Raw genomic sequence first — 23,050 nt, 5'->3', positions numbered from 1 at the left:
TTAATCATGTAAATTGCAGATTATTGATGCCATTAAACAATATTTATATTTGACTATTAAATAAGATGCAAAGGGGAGAAGGAGAAGGGCAAAGTATTTGTATATTATTTTTGTTAAATTCTTTAATTTATTTTGCGTTGCTTCGGCCGTGCCGAATTAAAATTGTAACATAAAATTGATTGATAAACATACAAACAGGAGCACTCATTTATGGGAATAATTGTGCTTGTCTGTTGTACTTGGAGAGCAGCTCGTCTCGTGTACTTATTCATAGAGATGTCTACAATATGCGCGTACTCATTTGTGTGTGTGGCTGTTAAATGCATGTACTATATGTATATACTTTCATATATATATATACATATGTATATGTCCTACTGCATTCCTAGCACAGTTGTGGAATTGAAAAAAATTTGAACTTAGAACAAAAAGGGGACAAAACCAACATTTTGGCAAACAATTTGGAAAACCAAATAAACTAAATGACAACAAAAATTAAATTAAATTTTAGATCTTAAGTAAATGATTGAAAGGTTGATTTTTTTTTTTTGTTTGTTGTTGTTGCCCGCTTGACTAGGGTAGGGTATTCATTAGCCGCCTAGAGCGAACATAAAACATAAACAAGTCCATTATAATATTTGCATTATTTTCTAACGTTCTGCAAAACCAAACGCAAATTAGCTAATGTAAGTTGATAAATAACAAACAAAAAATAAGATCAGCAAAAGATATTGTATTCGTATATGAATGTTCGTATATGTACAATAACATTTGTTTCATTGTGTTAAATAAATTTGATGAATCTGTGTACTCTGCCATTCAACTCATTATTTTGCGCCACTGCTTCGGGGATTCAATTGATTCGTTCGGGTACAGGGGATCTGGCAAAGCAAACAATAATTCTTAATGCTAATTGATTTTTTTAATTAATGGTTTACACTTATTCCGGTTGGGGGGATCCTCTTTTTGTGTGTCAATTGGATGCATCTGATGCTCGATTCTGGATTCAAACATGAGCTCCACATCGCTCGCATAGTTCCTGTAAAAATGTGTGGCTAAAAATGCGGTGTTCCCTGTTTCCCATGAATAAAAAACCTTAAATTTCATTAACAAATAACTATTTAAAGAACATTTGAAAGAAGCCGCTAAAACAGGATTTCAAATTGAACAACGGCACATCGTTCCCCTTGAATTGGTCCCCGTCTCCGCCAAACTCTGTCTTGTCCTTCTTCACACGCTTCAACTCAGCTTTACGCTCTGCCACGTACTGTTTCTATTGGCAGGAAGTTCAAAACCAAAGAAAATGTGTTCTCACCTCCTGGAACTGTTTCTTCTGTTTGGGCGTTAGACCCTGCCAGGCATCTGCGGCACTGTTAACCAATTTCAATAACCCAACGCCTTCACAGGCAAAGATTTCACGAAAGTCGCTCCAGAAATTGAAGTGGGCGCAATCGTTGACTGAGTCCCAGTCACTGTTCACGTTCATCTTTACTTCTGCTTTGCCTTTTTTTTTTTTTGTATTCCTATCCTAAGTACTATGCGTTACGATCGAGCTGACGGTGAGATCGTTCAGCTGGCCATTGAAGAGCACATCGCCGATTAGCTTCACCGCAGTGATGCGCTGCAGGGGATTTAAGGCGCGCAATTTTGTGGCCACATTCACACCAATCGCATCGTATTCGTCATACGACGGGGGCTGCCCCGCAGCTGCTATAGAGTTTTGGGCCGCCGCCGCCGCTTGTGCCACTAATTTTTGGTGTGCCTGGACGGCAGCCGCATCATGCTGAAGCTGTTCGTTGTTCATCAGCGTCACAGAATCCACTGGCATCCCGGTTATCGTGCTCAGGGTTGCGCCCTCACTGCTGACCACCTCATTGTTGTTGGCAGAGACTTGCTCGACTTCGTCGGAGGATGTGGGCGCTAAGTTGTTCATATGCTGAGATTGTGTGTTCGTGTGATGGGGGACTCCTCGTCGACCAACCAAGAGCATCTTGTCGTAGTACCACAACTGCGTTTTGTAGTTGCTCTTGGAGGTCGTCTGCCGAAACTCTCTCAAAAATGACCTGCGAAGTGATCTGATATTTCTTAAGACCATGTGTCGGTCGGGATTTGATTCGATCTCTTTTAACTTCTCCAGCAGCCTGTCGTAGGATCTATTTCGGGCGGCCCGATGGCTGTAGTCATTGTGATTCTTCTGCCACAGGCACGCCCCCCTCGTACTGCTCTATGTACTCAGAAAGCCATTGGCGCGAATATAATCTTAATTCCACGTTCATATTTAATTTCAGAACAATTTTTGTTTTTATTGAGTCTCTTGATTTCAGTAGTTCAGCTTACTGTTTGATACTGAACAAATGGTACTGGCAGTGAGTGAGTGACACATCAAATCGAATAGAAAAGGACTACTTTAATTGTATGACTTGTTTTTGGAATGTGTATCCAGAGATTTGTTCTACATTCTGCTGTCTATTGTCATATTTCCCACAACTATCTACCACAGATCCACCCATAGGTTAATGATCGAGAAACTTTGCATTTCAATTTAAAATGAATGTTGCATTGATAATAATTAATAATGCATTGAGACTCCAAGACCAAGGGACTAGGGACTAGAGACTGCAAACTGGAGACAATGGAGACCGAAACAGGAGACAAGAGCAAGTGAACAGCAACAGCACAACCTGAAAGCGTAATTCCAGCTCTGAAATTGAACACTTTTGTTGAAGCCGTTGTCCTCATTTTCCAAATATATTTGGGGACCAATTAAAATTCAGTTTACATTCAGAGAAGTTCAACACTTAATAACAGTGAGGAGTAACAGCGCTCGGTAACATGGTGCGCTAACAGCACACGGTAACATGATCCGCTAAGAGTGTTCGGTAACATGGTGCGCTAACAGCACACGGTAACATCGTACGCTAAAAGAGGACGTTAACATAGCTGTAAACCAGAGCTGCTGCTGCCCTAAAAAAAGCGGAAAAATATGTTTGAAATAAATACATAACCACATTTATAGATTTATTTATTCTCCAACTTAAATAATACTTAATTACAGTACATACATAGTTATGTACATATTTTGGTACATACTTTAGCATCGACACTAACATCGCCTGTTTTTTCTTTCACGTTTACTACAAAGAGGATACAGCTGCTGAATCGTTATTATTATCTTAAAGCGAAACTAAAGCTATGTCCTGCGTTTATATTTATTTTGCAATTGTACACCACTACGTCGTGCCTGGATTCGATTCCCGGTGTAGAGCATGTGTTGAATATTAGTTCTAGATTCTAATTCACAAAGACTCTTTTTGGAGACTTTAACCTGCTTCCAACTCAGGGCATGAATAGATATAAAAGAAAGCAAGTTCGGTCTTTAGAAGCTACCAACTTATTGTTAAATATCTTATAGTTTAGAAGTCAGTGGTACAATTTTACAAGAGAGTTGAATCAAAATTAGATCCTTCAACGGTATGAGCAGCTACAGAAAAGTAGAATGAATATCGAACATTAGAGGAAAGCTGTAAAATAAAATAGTATTTGGATTATTTGCTCTATATTTCCTGAAGTAAAAATATTTCAAAATTTATAAAAATTAGTTTGGTATTTTAGAAAGAGAGAGTGCTCTGCCTAATAACTCCCAACTCTTTTTTTCTACAGTTAGACAAACTACTTGCGGTCTCTCTGTCTGAGTGTCTTTCTGCATGTTTTTCCGTTACAATAATTTTAAAGCACTTCCATGAAACAAATTAATTGTGCACCAACAAGAAGGTTATTGTAAACACACCACTGAGCACTTGCAAAAAATAAATGGAACCAAAATAAGAACAAAGAACATGTGAGAAGGCGCCTTTAAATGTTAACCACCAACCAACCAACCAACCAACCAACCACTGGCAAAGTCAACCAAGAACTGAGCCGACAAAATGAAGGCGTGAAAGGTACAAATGGGTGCAAAGGCAGAGCACGAGTGGGTGGGAGTTGCTGCATAAATTGGGACAACATGTGTAAACAGTGACATTATTTAGCTAAGCAATTGTCTCTACTCTCTCTCTCTGTGTGTGTGACAACAGTGGCTTAGAACAGGTAAAACGAGTAAAGGCTTAAGGTCAGATGTGATAAAACATAGAAAATATTCAACAAAAATCAATTATCAAATGTTTTTGTAGATATTTATCGGCTACCAAAGACGAATCAATGGTTGCTTATCAGCTGAAGTTTTGTCTCCTGCAACCACTGTGCCTGCAGACTGTGTGGGTTGTATTGAAATTCGTGCAAATATTGGACAATTTATGCGAATTTCGAAATGAGAACACGCGTCTAGTGCTGGACAGAACACCGATTTTTATGAGGCAAACAAAAATCAAGACAGAGAGAGAGTAAGCAACAAGCGTAAGTTGTTCGATTTTATGTTGTTTTGTTAACACCCTGGCAGCATCAGCATCAGCAGTAGAAGCAACAGGTAACAGGTAACAGGTAACAGGTAACAGGTAACAGGTAACATGAGCAGAGCAGAGTAGGGTATAGGTCTGACTTTGGGACCAATTGGACCATACCGGACCACAAATAAACAAGGCAATAAGCGGCACAGGCCACACGCAATTGCTGCCGTTGCTCTTCATTATAGATACGAGTATGTACATACATGCGAGCGTTACCTGTGTGGGTGTGGGTGTGGGGGTGGGTGTGGATGCAACCCCTCTTCTTGGCTCATTACTTCAAATAAGCTCGAATAGCATCCGCGGTGTCAGGCCATTTAATTATGCAGACGCCCGACAGTTGGCCGCCTCCGCCGACGCCTTGACCGTGTCCCGTCCGTGTACAAGCTGCCGCGGCCATCTCCGGTTATATTTCAAAACCGGAACGCACACCGGCCAAACTCTTCAGTTGCCACACGGCCATCGTGTGAGCCGCACACACAGCACAGAGATAACCAGAGACATTCTTGTGGCGGCATAAGCAGCAACCAGCACAAGGATTTTCCCCATCATTATGGGCCAACCACTGACTGGCGTTGGTCCCAGGAACTGGACGCTGTGCGGTGCCGTACTGCTCTTCATTCTGCAGCTATTCCAAACCTCCGATGCACTGCATCACACCGAGGAGGGACTCGAGTTGCTCTTTCGTGAACGGTAAGTTCCAAGGGATATTTCGTGTAATGGAACTATTTTCGATGGCAAACAGAAAACATTCAAAAATTAAATCAAACTTCAATTTGAAATATATATTTTATTGAAATCGTTTGGGCTTGGACAAAGGTTACATACATGAGGTTTGCACTGCAAATAGTTAATGCATTTATATTTATTTTCAGCTCACAATCGGACTGGGAGAATGTGTGGCATCAGGAGACGCATTCCCGTTGCCGGGACAAGCTCATACGTCAGCTGTATTGGGCCTGCGAGAAGGACATTTATCGTCTGACGCGACGCAATCGCAAGCGGACGGGCAACGATGAGGCCTGGCTCAAGCAGAGCTCCGCCACGAAACGTGAGTCCAAAGATGCGCCATGGAGCCGGCCAAATCCTTCACTGAAAATAATTTCAGCTGGAACGCCACCATCGACTTGGCTGCACGTCAACTATGCCAATATGTTCCTGAGGACACGTCGCTCCAATGCTCCATCGATCACAAATGAATGCTGCACCAAGGCTGGCTGCACCTGGGAGGAGTATGCCGAATATTGTCCCTCCAATAAGCGGCGCAATCATTATTGATTTCCCCTATAGATACTATTTTTTTTTTTTGTTGTTGTATCGTTTGTCGTTTGTCGTTTGTCGTTTGTCGTTGTTGTTTTTGTTGTGGTTCTTGTTGTTGTGGCTGTTGCTGTTGCTGTTGCTTGGGTGTGCGTAAAGCGTAAATAAATAAAGTTTATGGATCGCCAAGGTTCACAATAAAAAACAAGAAGAATAAGTAACTCTTACTAAGTTGATCTAGATTTCTATACATGCTACGAGTATATAAGTATATATATATACGTATGTATATGTATGTATCTGTGCATAGCTATTGGTTTTACATTTTGCTTTCTCTTTGAGCGACGTTCTTTCTTCTCTAATTTATCTTTTTGGGCTTACTTAAAAGAGAGAGAGAGAGCTAAAAGATTAATTACAATACATACAAAATAGAACAAATAAAATTCCCAAAATGCAAACAAGCTACGCAAACTATAATTATTTATATAAGTTCCCAAAATGTTGTAATTTAAAATTCAATCACAATTCCATCGTGTGATGAAGGGGAACGCAGCAGAAAGATGTATTTGCTGGTGCATTAAAAATACATATTTCATCACTTGCGATATATTTTATTTGTTGCGGTCTTGCTGCTGGTGCTGCCCGTGGCCTGTCCCTACAGATGGAATCCCTTCTTCGAGTCCAAATTCCTGGCCACGTTGTGCCCACATGGCAGGCGCACATCTACTTCTTCTTGATCATGGGTGTTTTGGTGTGGTGTGTTGGCTTTACTTCATGAATAAATATAAATACATAAACCGTCAGTGTCCTGCCATAAATGAGGATTCTCTTTTGCCACCTAATCACACATATACACAAACCTGTGGCTAATAAAAGAGCAAACATAGTTTCCACTTCAAACTAAAACTGAATCCAAACACCAAGAGCAGCTGTTGCACTCTCCAATGTCTTCTCCTTTCTATCTCTCTCTCTCTTTCCCTGTCGATGCCTTAAAGTGTGGCAAAAAAAACCATTTAGTATAATATCACTTAGTCAAAATCCCGTAGCCTGCGTAGCCACCGTAGCCCCTCAACATGCTGTAGCCTCTCCATCGTCTTCATTTTCCTTGCGACTCTTGACCGGGCCTTGGCCTGTGGCGCCACTGTGTGATGGACGCGGTCGCTTCGAGGCCTGGCCCTGATCGTAGTGGCTGTCCAGCATATCCAGTAGCGACAGCTGTCGCATTTTAGCACCAGCTGCCTTCGGTGGCGAGCCTCCACCTGCTGCTGCTACTGCAACTGTGACTGCTGCTGCTGCCACGGATGCTGCTGCTCCTGCTCCTGCTCCTGCAACTGCCAGGCTGCTCTCGACACTGGGCGTTGCCTCCAGGCTGGCGGCCATCATCATGGCATTCGCCTCTTCATCGTCGGAGAGCAGAAGGGCGGACGGCGAGCATGTCGAGTCGTCAAGCGAACTAAACAGATCTGGACTTTGTTCATTACTGGCGCTGATCAGCTTCTTGTTCGGCTTTGGAGTCGAACCCGATGATGATGGCGGCGTCTTCTTTTTCAGCTCTTCGCGTATATAGTCATAGAGATTCGGGTTGGGGGCTGGCTGGCTCGATGACGATGGGTTGGTGCGTAGACTGTCGTCGAAACGGAGCAGCACGGTCCATAGCTGACGCACGGTGGTGCCCTGGCTGCGGAACAGTTGCCACATCTCGTGCAGCTCGTCGCGCAGCCGAACGTTGCCGAAGGTGTAGTAGGCCAGTGGGCGGCGCAAAGTGGCACAAACCATTAGTTGCAGCAGCGACTTGAGACGAGCATCGCCGCCAAAAGCACCGCAGCCCCAATTGCCGGTGGCCACGCCCGGTGGCTCGCTGGACAACGCGTGCATGAATCCGCTGTGTGCCTTATTCAGTTCCCGCTCCACTAGATCTTCCCAATACTGATGTCTGGCATGGGCAAACTGCAGCGCATCAATGGCCACAATTGCCGTCTGGCGGCGTCTGGAACTGTCGCGCGGCGTTAGATCCTCATGATTGCCGGACCAGGTAAAGGTGCCGGCATAGCCGGTGTAATTGCTATAGCGCTCCGCACCAAGCACCATCAGCGCCTCGGTGGGACGAAGGGACTCCGTGAAGAGTTTGCTTACCAGCAGTTCCGGGCAAATGACAAAGCGAATCTCCTCCTGCACACAGCCATGACCGAGAACGCCGCCGCCCAGATACTTGTTGGCAAAGTCCACCTGCAGCAGGCCCACGCCCTGGTCCTCAATCGTGCCAGCCGCATTCACGTGCAATGGCACGTCGCCCAATGGCTTTGTCACTTCATTCCAAATCGTCGTTTGGTCCGGCTCGATGCTGCGACGCAGAAACGTCACACAGCCGGTGGGCACATTGCTGCCGTCCCGTTCCGTGGGGCAGACGCGACGGAAATAGTGCATAATGCACTTGAGCTTCTCCAGCACTGCTGCGCCCGAGGATTGATAGAGCCTGTGGGGGGTTGGGGAGGGTTGAGCATTTGAGGCTAAAGCTGAGTCCGCTCACCTATTGAAATTGATGTCGGGGAAGGTGCTGTACTCCGATTTGGGCTTGAGGGTGTTGCGGCGCGGATAGGTACACAGAAAGGCATTGGCCAGCAGGCAGGAGATCTGCTGCTGGGTGAGTGTGATCGTGCTGTTCGTATGCTGTTTAAGCAGTGGCAGGGAGGCCTGCACGATGTCGGGCAGACGCAGGGCCAGACGGATGATGCGTGGCAGGAGATCCTCGAAGAACACCTTCGTCTCGCTCTCGTCCAGCTCCTCCTCGAGCAGCTGGTGCAGCGCACGAAAGTTCCACTTGCCCTTGTACGTTGTGTTGTAGGAGAGTATCGCATCCTGGAGCTGCTCGCTGCTGGCAATCGGCTGCAGGAGTGCCCGCTCGATCATCTCCCAGCGGGAACCGATCGTTGTGCCGCCATCGGCATTCTCGCGTGGATATTTGCTCTCAGTTGCGCAGGGCAGACGTACATGGTCCGAGTCCCATTTGCCGGCGCCCTTGAACGGACGGGGCGGCACCTCGATCGACTCGCGTATGGGATGCTTGTGCATCACGCGGTGCAAGCTACTGGGAGAAACGGCACCCATATGCTCCAGCTGGAAAAGCGGTAGCCCGCGGTGTATGTCCTCAATGGGCACGCCACGCCAAGTCTGCTCCGGCGATGGTGGACCCGACATCGAGCCTGTACCTTTTGCGAATCAGATTCATTCATTAGCCATGTGTTCATGTATCTGCCTGGCTTGCTCACTCACCATTTGCACATTCTTTCTCCACTTTGATCACTTTCTCTACATTGGGCGGCGAATCGCCGGCTGTTTCTGCTGCCATGCCGGTCTTGGCCTCCATGCCAGGGCTGCCGACAGCCGCCTCCTCCATGTCCAACTCCATGCCCACCGTCAACGCCGCAATGCCCCTGCAATTGAGTGCAGACTCCAGAAATAATTTATGAAATGAACGCAAAATTTTGACGAGCTGTGTGTTTCCTGTGTTTTCTGTTTATTGTGTTTTTTTTGTGAATTTGTTCTTGACATCAAAATGATGAAACTGTCATATTCCTCGGTTTTCATGTTCGGTACAATATTACTAGCTAACTGGGGTCTTCAGCACTAAATATATAATTATATACAATGGATGAATGCATTTTCTACAATCTATCTTCGTTTTGGGACTAAGTTTCATTTTGGATATCCGTAAAATAAGGTTTCAGCAAAAAAGGTTTGCTGTGGTTACATGGCAATTACACGCTAACTACACATTTGCCGCAGATTATCTACGTTTTCATGTAATCATCGACAGCGACATCCGACGAGGAAAAAGTGATGTAGCGTAAACGGTCACCCTGAAGATCACATTCCCGCCAACAAAGTGCCCGTTTAAAAGAGGTATAGAAAATTAAACCCATTCAAAATAAAATCCACCCCCACTACAAGAATTGTAAATCTTCAAATTTTGGTATTGTTGTGTGGTAAGAAAATTTTGTGATTTTTTATTTTGAAACAAAGTGTGACCACATGCCGGGAATTATCACGCGCTTAACTATTAAAACTACTAAAAATTGCATGGTTATCAAGTTGCACATTTTATTTGTTGGGAAAACTGAAGTATATTAATAAACTTCGCTCTGAATTATCTATCTTAATAAAGTGACATGGGAAATTGGCAAACATGTCAGTTTAAAATAAAGTCATGACATGTTTCTATTAATTTACGGAAATGCACATGCCCATACTGTACCATAACTACAGCAACAAGCAACTAATTGTCAAATACGTAGCAATCCATTCCCACTCACGTAACGTTTCATGCCATTTTTGTTGGTTGACCTTTTTAGATTTAAACTTAATTTGTAAGCACTCCAGCAAAAGGAAATAGTGAAAACTAACTTATCTTGTGCAGAATTGAGTGATAAATCGGATAAAATTCTAGTTTTAGCGCGGAGACTCCTAACTAGCTAGTAATATAAAATAGAACTTACAAATCGTGGAAAATTATTTAAGATTTACGGTATATTTACAGTATATTTTGAAAATGCAATGGTATATTTCCGAGGGTATGTCGGTATGTCTTATCGATAATTAAGCTCAGTGGCCATCAAAAATAAACAATTATTTTCTTGTTTTTTTTTTACTTTTCCCGAAACCAAAAACCGCGTCTGAAATCCAAAAATTTGAATAAATCCTGATCTATAGCTCGAGGAAATTCGTCAGTCGATAAGTATGTGCTAATTCGTCTTACAAAATAATGTTTTCATTTTTGCGGTGTTCAAGTTGAAAGAGAAAAATACTGTAAAGTGCATTTTTATATGTGTGTGTTTGTGCATGCAGTGGTTCATACGAATGTGTGTACATATTGAATATACAATTGAAAGCCCCAAAAACAGGTAAATTGTTAGGTATTGTGGATAATTGCATGGGTTTCTTGTGAACAAAATTTTCCAAAAAAAGCTTGCCACATCTCCCCATTCGTTGACGTCAGTGGCGGCAGAAACGCCGCTTTATTTACTTCCCCTTCCACAACCGCCACTCTCTTCTTCGAATGTCTGTCATTCACCTCTCTCTCCCGTCCCTCAGCCCTTTTATGGTCCATTCTTAAGCGCTGGAGCCTACGTGTAAGCGGTGGTGGCTGGTCTCTTAGCATCGCATACACGTGCAAGCCGCCGGGAGAGCGGCGAAAACTAGCCAAAACGTGTTTATATAAGGTGGGCGTTTGAAGAGCGCACTCTGGATTTAGCTTTCCATGCAAATTACATTGGAAGTTACCTTACCTATTTTCAAGCTTCCCGATTTCTTTTATAAATTGTATAAGACACTCTAGTCATGGGAATAGCATTACTTCACCTGATAATATGCACCTTCTACTAGCGCTGCTGCCAGAGATAGGTTAAGAGAGCGAGCGTGGAAGAGAGACTTGTTTGTTTGTTTTGACGCGGAAGCAGCGCCAAAATCAACGCCAGCGTCGCTGCTGCTGCTGCTCAAAAAAAAAAATACTGCAAAACAACAAAATCAAAATAAAAAATATTTAATTTAATGTACTTTACCAAAAGTTCAACAGACTTTTATCTGCCACAAGCTAATGTTCTAATCAGCACTTGCGCAGTTCTCCTCCTCTCCCTCTTCCTATGATTCTCTTTTTGCTGAAGTTTCTTCCACCAAGTTCTTAACCATGGTACATTCAATGGAAGGGAGGCTGCTGGGAGAGCCCGAGCAAACCTGATTCAGTTGCATTTACCACACACTGAAAGAGAGAAAGAGAGAGAGAGAGAGAGTCGTTTTGCAACCCACAACTAGCCTTAGCTTTTGCCGTGTTTACTTTGCGTCTGTCGGAGCTTCTAGTCGTACCTTATATTAAATATACTTTCCACTTGCCCCTGCTGCTGCATTCCCCTGCTTCTGGCTCACTCGTTTCGCTTACCTGTGGTCTAGCGCGTAAACAAATGAAAGCAGCAAAAGGGGGAGCAGAAACAGTTATCACTCAAAGAATTCTACAAATTAGTATGTGTGCCAGGGTGAGTGTGCCCCTCTCTCGCTCTCTCTCTCTCTCTCTCTTTATCACTCTCTCTGAATGTTTAGCCTTCAAATATACGTATTTGTTGCCTTGACCATAACCTAGAAATACAATAAAGCGTTCGTTCTTTCTCTTTCTGAAAGCCTTTTGCGTCAGCTGCCAAAACAGGTAGAGAAGGGTGGTGTGGGGGCGAGGGTGAGGGTCTGTGCATGGCATAGATATAGAAAGCAGCGAAAGAAAACCGCCCCGAAAATGCGAAATGTTAGTAAACTTATTCAAGGTCACCCCTCAAGTATGAACTAATACTTAATCAACGGCAATCAGTGGCAGCGGCAGAAGCAGCAGCAACGCCAACATCAGCTGCGACAGCGACTGCACTTTTGCGTCGCTGCTGCCTTCCTATGAATCAATTTTAAAAATTCTAGTTTTGCAGGGTATGGTTAAGAACGATTGCTTCTGCCTCTATAAATTAAAACAAGAAACATACTAAGTATAAATGTATCCACAGAGTGGATAGGGAGCATCTGATAGTCGTAATACTCGCCACTCGACTTCTCACTTGTTCGAATTATTGGTGGGAGTCTATGGGGAGTGGTTGATCATGTGATCTCCATATGTTGTTGGGCGAGGGCCGGAGTCCCGATAGGGATCCATGGATGGATGGCTCGGCTCTTCTTCCATCAGTTGGCTCTGAAAAAAACAAAACTATTTATAGCTGCTTGATGGATCTTCTCTTCCTGTCGCTCAACCTCCCCACACTACACACCTCTCTCTCTCTCTGTCCCTCTCTTATGCACTCTATCTACTGTACCGCCGCACTACACACGCTCTCTGTGCCGTCGGGCTCTCCCGCGCTCCCCACTCTCTTGTGCTTGTGTTCAATTGTGTGCAATAATACACAACAACAAAACAATAAATGAAATTGTTTTTGGCTTTTGCTTTTACTTGTTTATTTCTTTTGCTTTTTGTCAACGCGACTTGGCTCACGTTGGCTCGCGAAACAAAGAAGATGAAGGCAGCAGCAGCAACGAAGCACAGCCGCAAAAGGAGAACAAAAGTGTGCAATTAATTATTATACCCTTCGGGCGGAGGAGGTATACTGGTTCTGATCAAATGTTTTTTCCACAAAGCCAATTAGAAGGGACAAGAATTTGCATCTCCAGACACAACATTTTCGTAGTGGTACATTGGTGCTTCGAACTTTAATCTATATCGGAACAATGTATCATAAAGTGGAAAAGGAACCGTCATTCTGCCGAGGGGTATCCATTCTCAAAAGTCCATATTGTCATATGTACACATGTATGAGAAAAAGAGAGAGAATGGGAAACAGTGAGCTTTGACCACGTGTTGATAGGGCGGGTCAGGTCGGTAAACCCGTCGGCTCATATTCAACCCCCCCCCCCCCTTCCACTCCTGCACTATCTCACTCCCTCCTCACCACCTCCCTGTTTCTGCTGCCTATCCATTTTTATTTAGCAAAAACGAAAAACAAAAAGTTTTTGCCTGCGCGCATGACCTTGAAATTTTCTATAAGAAGCAAAACATCTGACTGCGACGCTGACGCAGGCAGCGGCAGCGGCATCGATTGCAGTGCGAAATTAAATGAAAAAGAAAAACGCAGAGAATTGCCTTTGGTTCGGAAGCTGTTGATACCCATTGATGACATTTTAAACTATAAATCTGAATAGAAAAACAGATCAAATAATTAATTGTTTAATTATTTATATAAATATGCAGAATTTTTGATGCCATAGAAATTATTTTTGTTGGTCTGATGTGAATCTTCATATCCGGTTTAATTTTAAAAACAAAACAAATAAAGATTTTAAATCAAGGGCAGTTGCTGTTAGGAACAACAAAAATATTTAATGTAAAGCTGGTCTTCACCACCAAATGGGTGCCCCCTTTAAGCCTTAACTTTCAACCGATTGGAGGATTTTAGCTTAAGCCAAACAAACAGATACCTGGCGACACTTAATAGGTGTTATCACTTGTCTATTGTACTTTATAGATAAATGTACTAGACGTAATGGTTAATTCAAAGAAAATACGAAAATGCCATATATTTTATGAATGTACATACATATGTATGTATGTACTGTATGTACACACGTATGTATAGATGTACATACGATATATATTTGGCCATTTATCGCGTCTCTGCACACATTATTATCTACTTCCTGGGGGCCACTAGAGGCAATGCGAGAACACCCGAATATCGGACAAAGACAAACATCCAAAACTTGTTGTTTTTTCCAAGGGAGAGAGAGAGATAAAATTAAAGATAGAGATAGCCAACACGCATTAAAAACGAATTAATTTTTGCAACAACAAAATGACTTTTAATGTGGAAATAATAGTAATTGTTTTTTTTTTTTCATTTTGTCGTGTATTTTTTTTTTGTATCAAGGCTGTGTTTTTTTTATTTTGTTTCTTTGTATTTTTCTCTTCCATTTGTTATATAATCCGCCACAGTAGATTTGTTACAATTCTTTTAATTTTTATTTTATTATATTTAATGCCCAGGCACTTACTGATTGGCGCCATCTGTTGGTCGGCGGCGTGATCATGTCTTTGGATTTCACTTTCGAAGTCCACCCACATGTCTGCACGCATAACGGTAGTGTAGAATACCCTGCCAGTGGAAAGTATTTGGGGTGCTTCCTGAGCTCTGTCCAGTGTACGTAAAGCGTGCCCTGTAAAGATTATCTTGATCTATAATTATGGGAATTTCATAAGTGGCAATATAACCAGTTAATATATTTGTTTTAAAGAGACAGTATGTAAAGGAATCCTTGAAACCGGATAACAAGAATCCCGAAAGTCTGTAAAATCAATTATACAAATTTAAACTTTTAAATTCTCTTGAACTCTTAAACCTTATTGCTGTCATTGGGTGCACATAAACCAATTGAAACAGAATGTTTCCATACTGTACTGTAAAATGTATTGTATGGGGAATATATTCTTTGTCTTCAGTTTCTTCAGCCAGAAACTACTCAAATTGTACCAACAACTTGCGTTAGCGTATCTAATATTTCGTTTGACAATGGTTTTTCCTTGTTGGTTATATTTATTTTGATTGCGTCGCATGTGTTTTGTTTTTGGCTTTGTTGGTTTTATTTTTGCAATGCTTTTTTTCTTCGTGCTTTTGTTGTTTTTTAATTGTTTTTACACATTTATTGGGGTGAAGGCCTTCTTGACTTGCCATCACCTCTTTTGGCCTTTTTGCTATTTTGCTGTTTTTGTTGTTTCTCACTTTTGTTTTTGTTTTCTTGCATATTTATTTTTTGCACACATTTTATTCATCTTGCGATAAATGTTGTACATATGTACTTTATACATTGTGATATACATATGTGCATATATCTGTATCTACATATATTCATTCCAAATTGTTTGATTTTATTTTTCGAAAACGTGCAAAATGCAAAAAGCGATTTCTCTTTTGCTTCGTTTTTGTTGTTAAATGGGGGCGTGAGCACTGCCAAAAAAAATTCAAAATTAATAATAACAAATTTCTCTTGAACTTTTTGAATGTTGTTGCAAGGTGTCAGCCATTTTGCATTAGCAACTAACGGTAAGTGCCTGAAGCATATCAAAAGTGAATGGAGCAACCAGCATGTGTCGCGCGTCATGCGGCTGCTCCCCACAGTCGGTTGAGTCTAACAAATTGTAGCTAGGTGTCGCCTTACCTCTATTTGAATTAACTTTATGTGAACGATTTTAGTGGCCGTGGGATCCATTTTTTCCAATGCAATTGCCCATCAATGTGCTGCCAACTTGTTTTTTGTGGACACACACACACACACACACACACACATTCCAATCATGATAACCTAAACCTGGGCCTGCACCTGCACCTTCACCTGTCGTACGAGACATGAGCCTGGGGCTCTCGGATTATTACTCACTTTGGGGTCTTATCAGTCTCAGTCTCACTTTTAGGTAGTGAACACTCAACTAGCTGCCTTCGACCCAGCACTACGCCCCACTCTACCCACTGCCGTGGAGAACAAGAAGTGCCGTTCAGTCTGTTGCGGGCAAAGTGACTAAATCCGCACACCCTATCTCATAGAGCCCAGCCAGAGCAAAAGTCTGTTAGAAATTTGTCGACGTCAGCCCGAAAAAAGAACTTGGGATGAAATTGTTACAGTAAAGAAAGTCAGTCTAATCTAAATGAGAGGAAGACTTCTAAAGACTTAGAAAGGAATGCATTGTACTTATTTGTATATTAGCATTCATTTTTGTGTAAATGAACTTTCCCTTTGGAATTTCTGCAAATTCTTCCAAATTTTCCCACACATTAGTACACAAAAAATTTAATACAAAATACCCAAGAAAATAATAAATAATTATTTTTGCCACATTTTCAATGTCAACGTTTTCATAAATTTTCATTTTGTCCAACGAAATGAACATTTTTGTTTGCTTCGACTTAAGTACCCTGTTAGCCTGTTGGTCGTGGCGTAACCAAAAAATGGTACTACTTAATGTGCGCTATTTAGACATCCAAGAAAGGCGATCTAATGTCCACAATTTTCATGATTTGTATTTCCATGAATTTAGGAATCATTAAATGTAAGGATAAGGTTATAATTGAAATATTTAGGCGAGTTGCATGTCTCGGTTTCAGGCTAACGCCGCTTAGAGGGCATCTGATAGTCGTTATGTGCGATGATATCTAGCCTATTTGTTTTTGCTGCACTTTTAATTTGTTTTTCGGTTTTTGTTCGATTTGCGTCACTAAAAAAAATGATATAAATTGAAATATTTTGGTAGGGGATGTGCCGTATGGGCGTGGCGGTGTGAAAAACTTTTTATTTCTCTATGTTTGTTTTGTTGCCTAAGTTTTTCAATTTATTATACAATTAATTTCCGTGTGTATGCGTGCGCCTTTTGTTGTTGCTGTTTTAGTAGAGTGTACATTGTGTGCTGTTTCGTGGAGACGTAGAGAGACAGTGATTGGGCGGGAGCAGTGGGTGGGATAGGCAGAGGGGCGATTTACATTGCACATTGTCGGCGTCAGCAGTGGCAGCAGCAGCGGCAGTGGCCAAGCGGCAGAAGTGTTTGCGGCAAGAGCGCACATGGCTGAATGTCTGTGAATGTATGGGTGCGTGTGTGTGTGCGCTTGTGCCCGTGTCTGACATCAGCGACAACAATAACAAAGCAACGTGCGCCCCAAAAGCGAAAAAATAAAAATAAGAAAGAAAGAATCGGCAACAAAATCAGCAGCAAACCAGTAAACACGTCAGCCGCGCAACAAAAGAGAATGTGAGTCAAAGAGTGTTAGAGAGGGGCGGGAGCCACAGAAGGAACAAGGGAGAGAGAGAGAGAGAGAGAGAGAGAGAGAGCAAAAACAAACCTCCAAAGAGAGGCAGAGAGAAAACCGGCTGACTAACAAGCGGATAAACAGGATAGGATGAAGATTATGAAGAGCAAGGACCGGAATTCGAGAATGAGAGGCACATGATCAAAAGAGTGCAATAAATGACGTTGCTGGCAAGAGCGGCTTATAACGTTTGTGAGAGGGGAGAACGAGTAACAGCAAAATGTGAAGAGTTTCGGCCATGAAGTAAAGAGAGAATATAGCTTCACATGATGATTGATGGCTTGCAAAGACTGTGACAGACAGTGACAGAGGGGCAGCGGGGGCAAGAGAGTGTAAGTTTGAGTAGTTTGCGTGGCAGGCAGCAAACTGAAATGCTGACACGTGAGCTTTTCCAAAGACAGAGAAAGAGAGTGGGAGTGGGAGTGGGAGTGGGAGGGAGAGCTCAAGCAAACAAGTTGCTCTGCGAGAGAGACGCGACACGGAACAAAACAAGTTGCGCTCAGTGAGTCAATAGCAGTGTGGGAGTGAGACAGAGCTGTTTGTATGTTTTTTGCATTTGCAATGACAACACCCCAAAAGACACGCTCTCTAGAGCTGCTGCTCTCTCGCTCTTAGTCTTTGTTTGTTGATGAAATGTTATTGTGGCGTCGCGTGATTGCTGCGCTGCCCAAATAGCGGTAAAGGGGAGCCAGCTGAACGAACTCGAAACAAAAGATAACACACACACGCACAGGTCTGCTCTCTTTTCCGCTCTCTTCTGCTCTCTCGCTGGAGTGTGTGTGCGCGTGCCTGTGTGTCACCTTATTATTGTAGGTCATAAATGCATTCACATGACTGCACTGACAATCGCTCTCTCTCTCTCTCTCTCTCTCTCTCTCTGTGTACTACGTGTACATTGAATGCGCTACAAATCGGCCTTACGCGACTGGCGAAGAGCAGGGCAGGCAGCGCTAGAACGGGATGGAGATTGATGAATCACTTGTACGGTAAATGACGAGACATGGAATGGAGACAATGTTGGAATGGGTTATGTGTTGTTATGCGCAATTATCTTATGCAACAGTTTTAGGTTAAAGCGATTGACGACTGTAATCTACCTGATATGGAAGTTAGTTTTACGATCCAAGGAAAGTCACCACTGTACACCTGTTTTCATTCATTCTTTGTCTGAGCAGTAGCAGCGCTCAGCCTGTCGAAAGTAGTGGAACTCTCATTGGCAGTAGGGTATTCCAGTAAGTCGAGCAAGTCTGACAAAAATTTCTACGCTTGGGTTTCCTCTGCGGCTCTGTTCCGCCTGTTTCCCGTTTTAACCCTGCTGTTGCTGTCATAATCATAGCGGAGGCTTTGCAATTCTCTCGTTCTCTGTCCCTCTCTCTCTCTCTCTCTCTCGCTGAAAACAGCGCTTGAGGAGAGGCACACTTTTGTTTTGCTTGGAAAAATGTTTGTTATTGCTTTCCATGATACTTTGACTCTCTAAGATGAGAGAACAATTTTCGTTTTAGTATCTCGCTCTCTCTGGCTCTGTTTGTCACCCACAACAACAGCTTGGGTATCGCATTCATTTAGAGGGCACTCAATACACTCTGGCTCTGCCGCAGAGATGGAGTACGTGTTCTAAAAGATGAAGAAAAGAGCATCCACAGAGTGAGATAACAACAAAAAACGTGACGTATGCGCAATATGCAAAGGTTAAGAGATACAGAGAGAGAGAGAGAGAGAGAGAGAGAGAGAGAGAGACAAAGAAAAGAGAGAACTCACTGCATTTTGGCTCTCTTTATTATGTTTCCTTCTTGTTGTTTTTGCAATGTGATTCGCTATTCCGTCGCTTACGAGTTAATTAATTTTCATTTTCCGCTTGATCATTGCCAATGTCTTTCTCTTGTTGCCTTGTTGCCTATCTCTTACTCTCTCCATCTTCTTGCCTCAGCCCTAATTTTCAACTTGTTTAATGTTTGTGCCATTTCCTTAAATTTCTTCATATCCTATCAGTATCTGCGACTTTCCAATACCTAAATGTACCCCTAGAAAACAAAACAAAGAACTGCATTTCCTGTGCACTTAGCCAAGAGGCTAATTCAAACTGATAAAGTCAAATTCCTTCTAGGAAAATTTAACGACAGACCAATGGTTGATTATTTTTGTAAATTAATGGGAATCTTTCATAATAGATTTGAAAGTTTCCTTAGACGGTCAGCAATCTGAGGGCCTTCATCTCCTGCTTGAGATTTCAATTACATTTCCTTGGGTGTGAATAAAAACATCATATTTTTCTTAACATTTGTTTCCACTGCTTGTTTTTCTTGTGTTTCTTGTTTCTGCGGGCTCTTCTTGTTCTTGGCCATGTTCTTGTTGTTATTCACCTTAGTGGACCAACTGCAGCAAAGTAAACAAGAAGCTGGAGAACAAGAGGGAAACAAACGCACCGAAAAAATCCAACCAACTAAAACAAAAACAAAAACAACAACAAAAAATGCGGAGAAGAGCAGCAAACAACACAAAAAATGAACTCAGAAAAGTGGCAAACTGGTTGAACGTGCCAAATTCCAATTAGTTGGGGCACTTGAGTGGCTCACCAACTGTCCTTACCACTCGCCGTACCCTGATGCCCCATTCCCCATTCCCCTTACCGCTCTATATCTCTCTCTCTCTCACTTTGGGAGCAGCGCCCTTGGGCGAAAGACAAACTGTATGAAAAAGTCATGTTTACTGTAAACTTTGTTCACTTTTGCAGTAGCCTTCTTTGAATGCCCCTAGAGAGCAGGGTGGATTTACCACCGGATCATCAACATTCAACAAGAAATCTCGAGCTCATCAGTTTTGGATGTAGAGATGTCATAGCCATTATAGAATTTACCACGAAAAAAAAATTTTAAATATAAACAATTTCAAAATTGCAAATGAAAAATGTGCCAGGGTATCCGAAAGACTTAATTAAGTCTCCCAAAAGCCTGTGAGTCCTTTCCGTCTTCTTCCTTGCGTCTTTGTTTTTGCTACTGCTTCTTCATCTTGTCCATTCTCTGGCTGTTCTTATATTTCTTGCAGCACTTCAATCTTATGGTTTTGTTTTGTTTTTGTTTGCGATGAAGAAGTCGAACTTTTGCTGCCGCTTTGAGCTTTGCTTCTGCTTCTGTGTCTGTTTCTGTCGTTGCTGCCACAGCACTTCTGTCGCTGCCTCTTCCTGCCTATTCGCTTTTTCTGCTGACCATGAAACGTCTGCCAGGAGACGGACGGACAAGCAAGCCACTAACAGAAGGAAACAGAAAACAGAAATAGTCAGAGAGAGAGAGAGAGAGAGAGCAGTCAGTAATCAGCATAAGACCATTTTTCTCAATGGCCACGATGCAGGGCATATTTCGAAGGGCATTCGAAGGTAAGGGCTGTTGTTGGAATGGTTTTCAAAACCCATAAAGTATTCATAGTAAATTCGATATGGCCATATCTTAGCCATGCTTGAGCGTCACTCATCTTTATTTATTGCCTTTGCTCTCTCTCTCTCTCTCTGTGGGGCTGACATACCTTTTCGTATTGTACCTTGCGGACAAGTGTCTCCTTTTGTGTTGTTCCTCTGTGCTTCGGATCTGCTGGCTCTGCCTTCAGCCACTCTTATCAATGCAACAACCACAAGAACAAGAACCAGCATGCACATTTTTATTTGTTGTTTTTTTTTTTGCTGATTATGCTGCCTACGCAGTAGAAGATGAAGTGAGGGGCAGGGGGTGAAATCAAATATAAACGAAACCAAACGTACGCCTACAAGAGGCGGCCGCCCTCATTTAGCCCTGCTCTCTTTATCTCTTCCAGCAACACTGCTCCCCCCTGCCCCTGCTCCAAATGCGCTCATGCTGTTCTTGATAAGTGTTTTGCATTCGCTTTTGTTTCGCTCTGTGCGTATGTATGTGTGTGTGTGGAACATCAGCTGAAACCGTTTGCATACATTTGCTATGTGGGAGAGTAGACTTTTCAAATACCCTAAGCTGGCAGACACACAAGGCCTTTGGGTTAACGTTACCCTCCACAAATGATTGTGAAATACATTCGCTGATGGACACGTGATGATTGCTCCGTCGTATCACACAGCGCAGTTCCAATGGCAGTTGCAGCAGAATTTCGAAAGTGAAAAGTTCAAACAGCACAAAGTGCAAGGCTCACTCATGCACCCCGTCTCTCTTTCTCTATCTCTATCTCTCTCTGTCTCTGTTTGCCACTTTGGAAATTTGTTTGCTGCTAATTAGAGTGCAGTCACACTGATTACATAGGCAGGCAGACAGACACACACACACTCAAAGGGCGGGAGGGCACACCTTGCCGAATGCCCGAACGCGATTGAGACGACAGCCATGCAGGCGGCAGCGGCGTTGATAACCAAGACAGACAGTGGGAGGGAGAAGGCGAAAGAACTCTACACGTCACAGCAGAACAGAAGAGAAGAAAGCAGAGGAAAAAAAAATGGAGCAAAGTCAGGAGAGAAAAATATTGAAACGAAGCTTGAAATACTCTTTACCAGATTCGTTTCTGTCTGGATTTTCATTGCACTGTCAAACCGGGACATAATTTGGCATTATTTTAACAATTTTCTACTTTTGATTAAAAAAGCTAAGAGTTGCCCTAACAACGGAGACAGAGAGAGAGAGGGAGATGGGCTCCAAGCAAGTTGGAAAGTCACCTGCTGTCGAGAGAGAGGCGTCTTCAAAGTGTCTCGCTCCCCACACAGCCCCTCATGTTTGTTGTTACTGTAAACAGCATCATCAAAATCCTGCGTCAGCAAGCGACGTCAACGTTAGCGTCGATGGCTATGTCAGCGTTGGGTTCAGTGGGTGCCGCCGGCCGACGCTGCTGCTGCATTTGACACTTGAGCGCCTTTGTCATTCGGGTTAGAGTGCAATGAGACTGAGTGTTAGAGAGAAAAGCGTAGCGTGCTGCCGTGTTGGTTTCAATTTTCTTCTTTTTTTTTTGCATTTTATGAGCAAACACTCAACTTGATTGATTTATGCATGCTAGCGGCACACAGCAGCAGCAGTCGCAGTCGCAGTCGCAGCCAAAGGGAGAGAGTGCAAGGAGCAGAGAAAGAGTGAGAGTAGGAGAAGCTGAACGAGCGGAACAGAGCGGTAGAACCAACAGAGGAACAGGGGAGCATCAGCAGAGGTTTGGATAAAAGAGAGAGAGAGAGAGAGTGAGAGTGGGGCCGCCACGTAAGCCAGCAGGAGGGATCGAAAACCAGCGTCAACACGATGCCCACCCCGAAAAAGAGTGGAGGGGCAGGAGCAGCAGACGTATCCTCTAGCTTCTATACCCATTGCTGGGGGTATGATGACGAAGAGATCAACAGAAAATGCGATATTTACAAATGCCAAAAAGTGGACCATTTTAAATTCTTTAATCTTTAATCTTTTAATCTAATTAATTCTTCATTTCTTGAATCTTTCCTGCGTTTACTGTGAATGCAACTAAGCTTCCCACTTACAACACCGGCACTACGCTGCGGAATGTCATGTGTAGTCGATAGCCAGTTCCAGCTATCGATAATAAGCAATAAACAGAAAGCAGCGGCAATAAGTGGGAAATGAAATAAATAATATTAGACATTTAAAAAATTTCGAAATTCTATTTTGCAATTAACTGAACATTGCTAAATTATTGCTGAAATCGATTTATTTATCGATGATTATGCAAATAATTGTACACTATTTTTTTTCTTGCCAAATCCGCAGCACCGACGTCGAAACATCAGCGTTGCAATTGCAGTTTTCTCTCATGCATATGTTTCTCTTTTTTGTATTCCTTCTTCCCGCTTTATCGCTCATATTCACTCTCTTTCTATCTCTCTTTTGACTGTCTGTCAGATTGCTTTGAGCGCGTGCTGATTGCATTTATGTCAACGTTCGTTTTCAATGTTAAAAGTCGGGCCCCAGACTTTTTCGGTGGGGTGGTTGCGGGGTCCGAAAGGAGGGTGCTCGCCTAATATAGGGCGGGGGGGGGGGGGGGGGGGGGGGGGGG

General features: G+C 42.9%; 3 protein-coding genes, 1 long non-coding RNA gene and 1 pseudogene across 8 annotated transcripts in view; 2 read left to right on the top strand and 3 right to left on the bottom strand.

The window, feature by feature from the left end:
* Positions 1 to 1,117: 1,117 nt before the first annotated feature.
* LOC117580875 lies at positions 1,118 to 1,581 on the bottom strand. Its single transcript, XM_034267624.1, has 2 exons — positions 1,316 to 1,581; positions 1,118 to 1,273 (listed from the first exon to the last, which is right to left on the bottom strand). The coding sequence occupies exons 1-2, from the start codon at positions 1,484 to 1,486 to the stop codon at positions 1,118 to 1,120; spliced, it is 327 nt and encodes a 108-aa protein (XP_034123515.1). The 5' UTR covers positions 1,487 to 1,581.
* LOC117580874 lies at positions 1,529 to 2,276 on the bottom strand (annotated as a pseudogene).
* Positions 2,277 to 4,892: 2,616 nt separating this feature from the next.
* On the top strand, positions 4,893 to 5,985 carry LOC117580814 (probable insulin-like peptide 7). 2 transcript variants are annotated; one of them, XM_034267532.1, is made up of 3 exons: positions 4,898 to 5,132; positions 5,315 to 5,490; positions 5,548 to 5,985. In XM_034267532.1, the coding sequence occupies exons 1-3, from the start codon at positions 4,993 to 4,995 to the stop codon at positions 5,715 to 5,717; spliced, it is 486 nt and encodes a 161-aa protein (XP_034123423.1). In that variant the 5' UTR covers positions 4,898 to 4,992; the 3' UTR covers positions 5,718 to 5,985. The 2 variants fall into 2 exon arrangements, with proteins under 2 accessions (XP_034123422.1, XP_034123423.1); XM_034267531.1 differs by having other exon boundaries at positions 4,893 to 5,132; positions 5,315 to 5,985.
* A 228-nt stretch (positions 5,986 to 6,213) lies between these two features.
* On the bottom strand, positions 6,214 to 9,400 carry LOC117581085 (poly(ADP-ribose) glycohydrolase). Of its 2 annotated transcripts, none has more exons than XM_034267971.1 (3): positions 8,967 to 9,400; positions 8,224 to 8,896; positions 6,214 to 8,169 (listed from the first exon to the last, which is right to left on the bottom strand). In XM_034267971.1, exons 1-3 carry the CDS (start codon positions 9,100 to 9,102, stop codon positions 6,765 to 6,767), a joined length of 2,214 nt encoding a protein of 737 aa, XP_034123862.1. In that variant the 5' UTR covers positions 9,103 to 9,400; the 3' UTR covers positions 6,214 to 6,764. The 2 variants fall into 2 exon arrangements, with proteins under 2 accessions (XP_034123862.1, XP_034123861.1); XM_034267970.1 differs by having other exon boundaries at positions 8,224 to 8,902; positions 8,967 to 9,399.
* An 874-nt stretch (positions 9,401 to 10,274) lies between these two features.
* The window catches only part of LOC117580655, a 26,826-nt gene continuing 14,050 nt past the window's right edge, over positions 10,275 to 23,050 (top strand). The window contains exons 1-2 of one of the 3 annotated variants that reach the window (XR_004573594.1): positions 10,279 to 10,428; positions 10,482 to 10,594. This is a non-coding gene — a long non-coding RNA (uncharacterized LOC117580655). Of the gene's footprint in view, positions 10,595 to 23,050 lie in introns of all 3 variants that reach the window. The other 2 variants (XR_004573593.1, XR_004573592.1) reach the window with 2 other exon arrangements.

This window comes from Drosophila guanche, unplaced genomic scaffold, assembly GCF_900245975.1.
Source record: "Drosophila guanche unplaced genomic scaffold, DGUA_6, whole genome shotgun sequence".
NCBI classification, from domain to species: Eukaryota; Metazoa; Arthropoda; class Insecta; order Diptera; family Drosophilidae; genus Drosophila; species Drosophila guanche.
This window is presented reverse-complemented; position numbering and strand designations above follow the sequence as displayed.

What these genes read in the sequence shown, in the direction of transcription:
- LOC117580814 (XM_034267531.1), top strand. Translation starts at nt 4,993, where the DNA reads ATGGGCCAACCACTGACTGGCGTTGGTCCCAGGAACTGGACGCTGTGC. An exon ending in GAGTTGCTCTTTCGTGAACG is followed by an intron (nt 5,133 to 5,314) that starts GTAAGTTCCAAG and finishes ATTTATTTTCAG; the next exon opens with CTCACAATCGGACTGGGAGA.
- LOC117581085 (XM_034267970.1), bottom strand. Translation starts at nt 9,102, where the DNA reads ATGGAGTTGGACATGGAGGAGGCGGCTGTCGGCAGCCCTGGCATGGAG. An exon ending in GGAGAAAGAATGTGCAAATG is followed by an intron (nt 8,903 to 8,966) that starts GTGAGTGAGCAA and finishes GATTCGCAAAAG; the next exon opens with GTACAGGCTCGATGTCGGGT. An exon ending in CCCGACATCAATTTCAATAG is followed by an intron (nt 8,170 to 8,223) that starts GTGAGCGGACTC and finishes AACCCCCCACAG; the next exon opens with GCTCTATCAATCCTCGGGCG.
- LOC117580875 (XM_034267624.1), bottom strand. Translation starts at nt 1,486, where the DNA reads ATGAACGTGAACAGTGACTGGGACTCAGTCAACGATTGCGCCCACTTC. An exon ending in AGAAGAAACAGTTCCAGGAG is followed by an intron (nt 1,274 to 1,315) that starts GTGAGAACACAT and finishes TCCTGCCAATAG; the next exon opens with AAACAGTACGTGGCAGAGCG.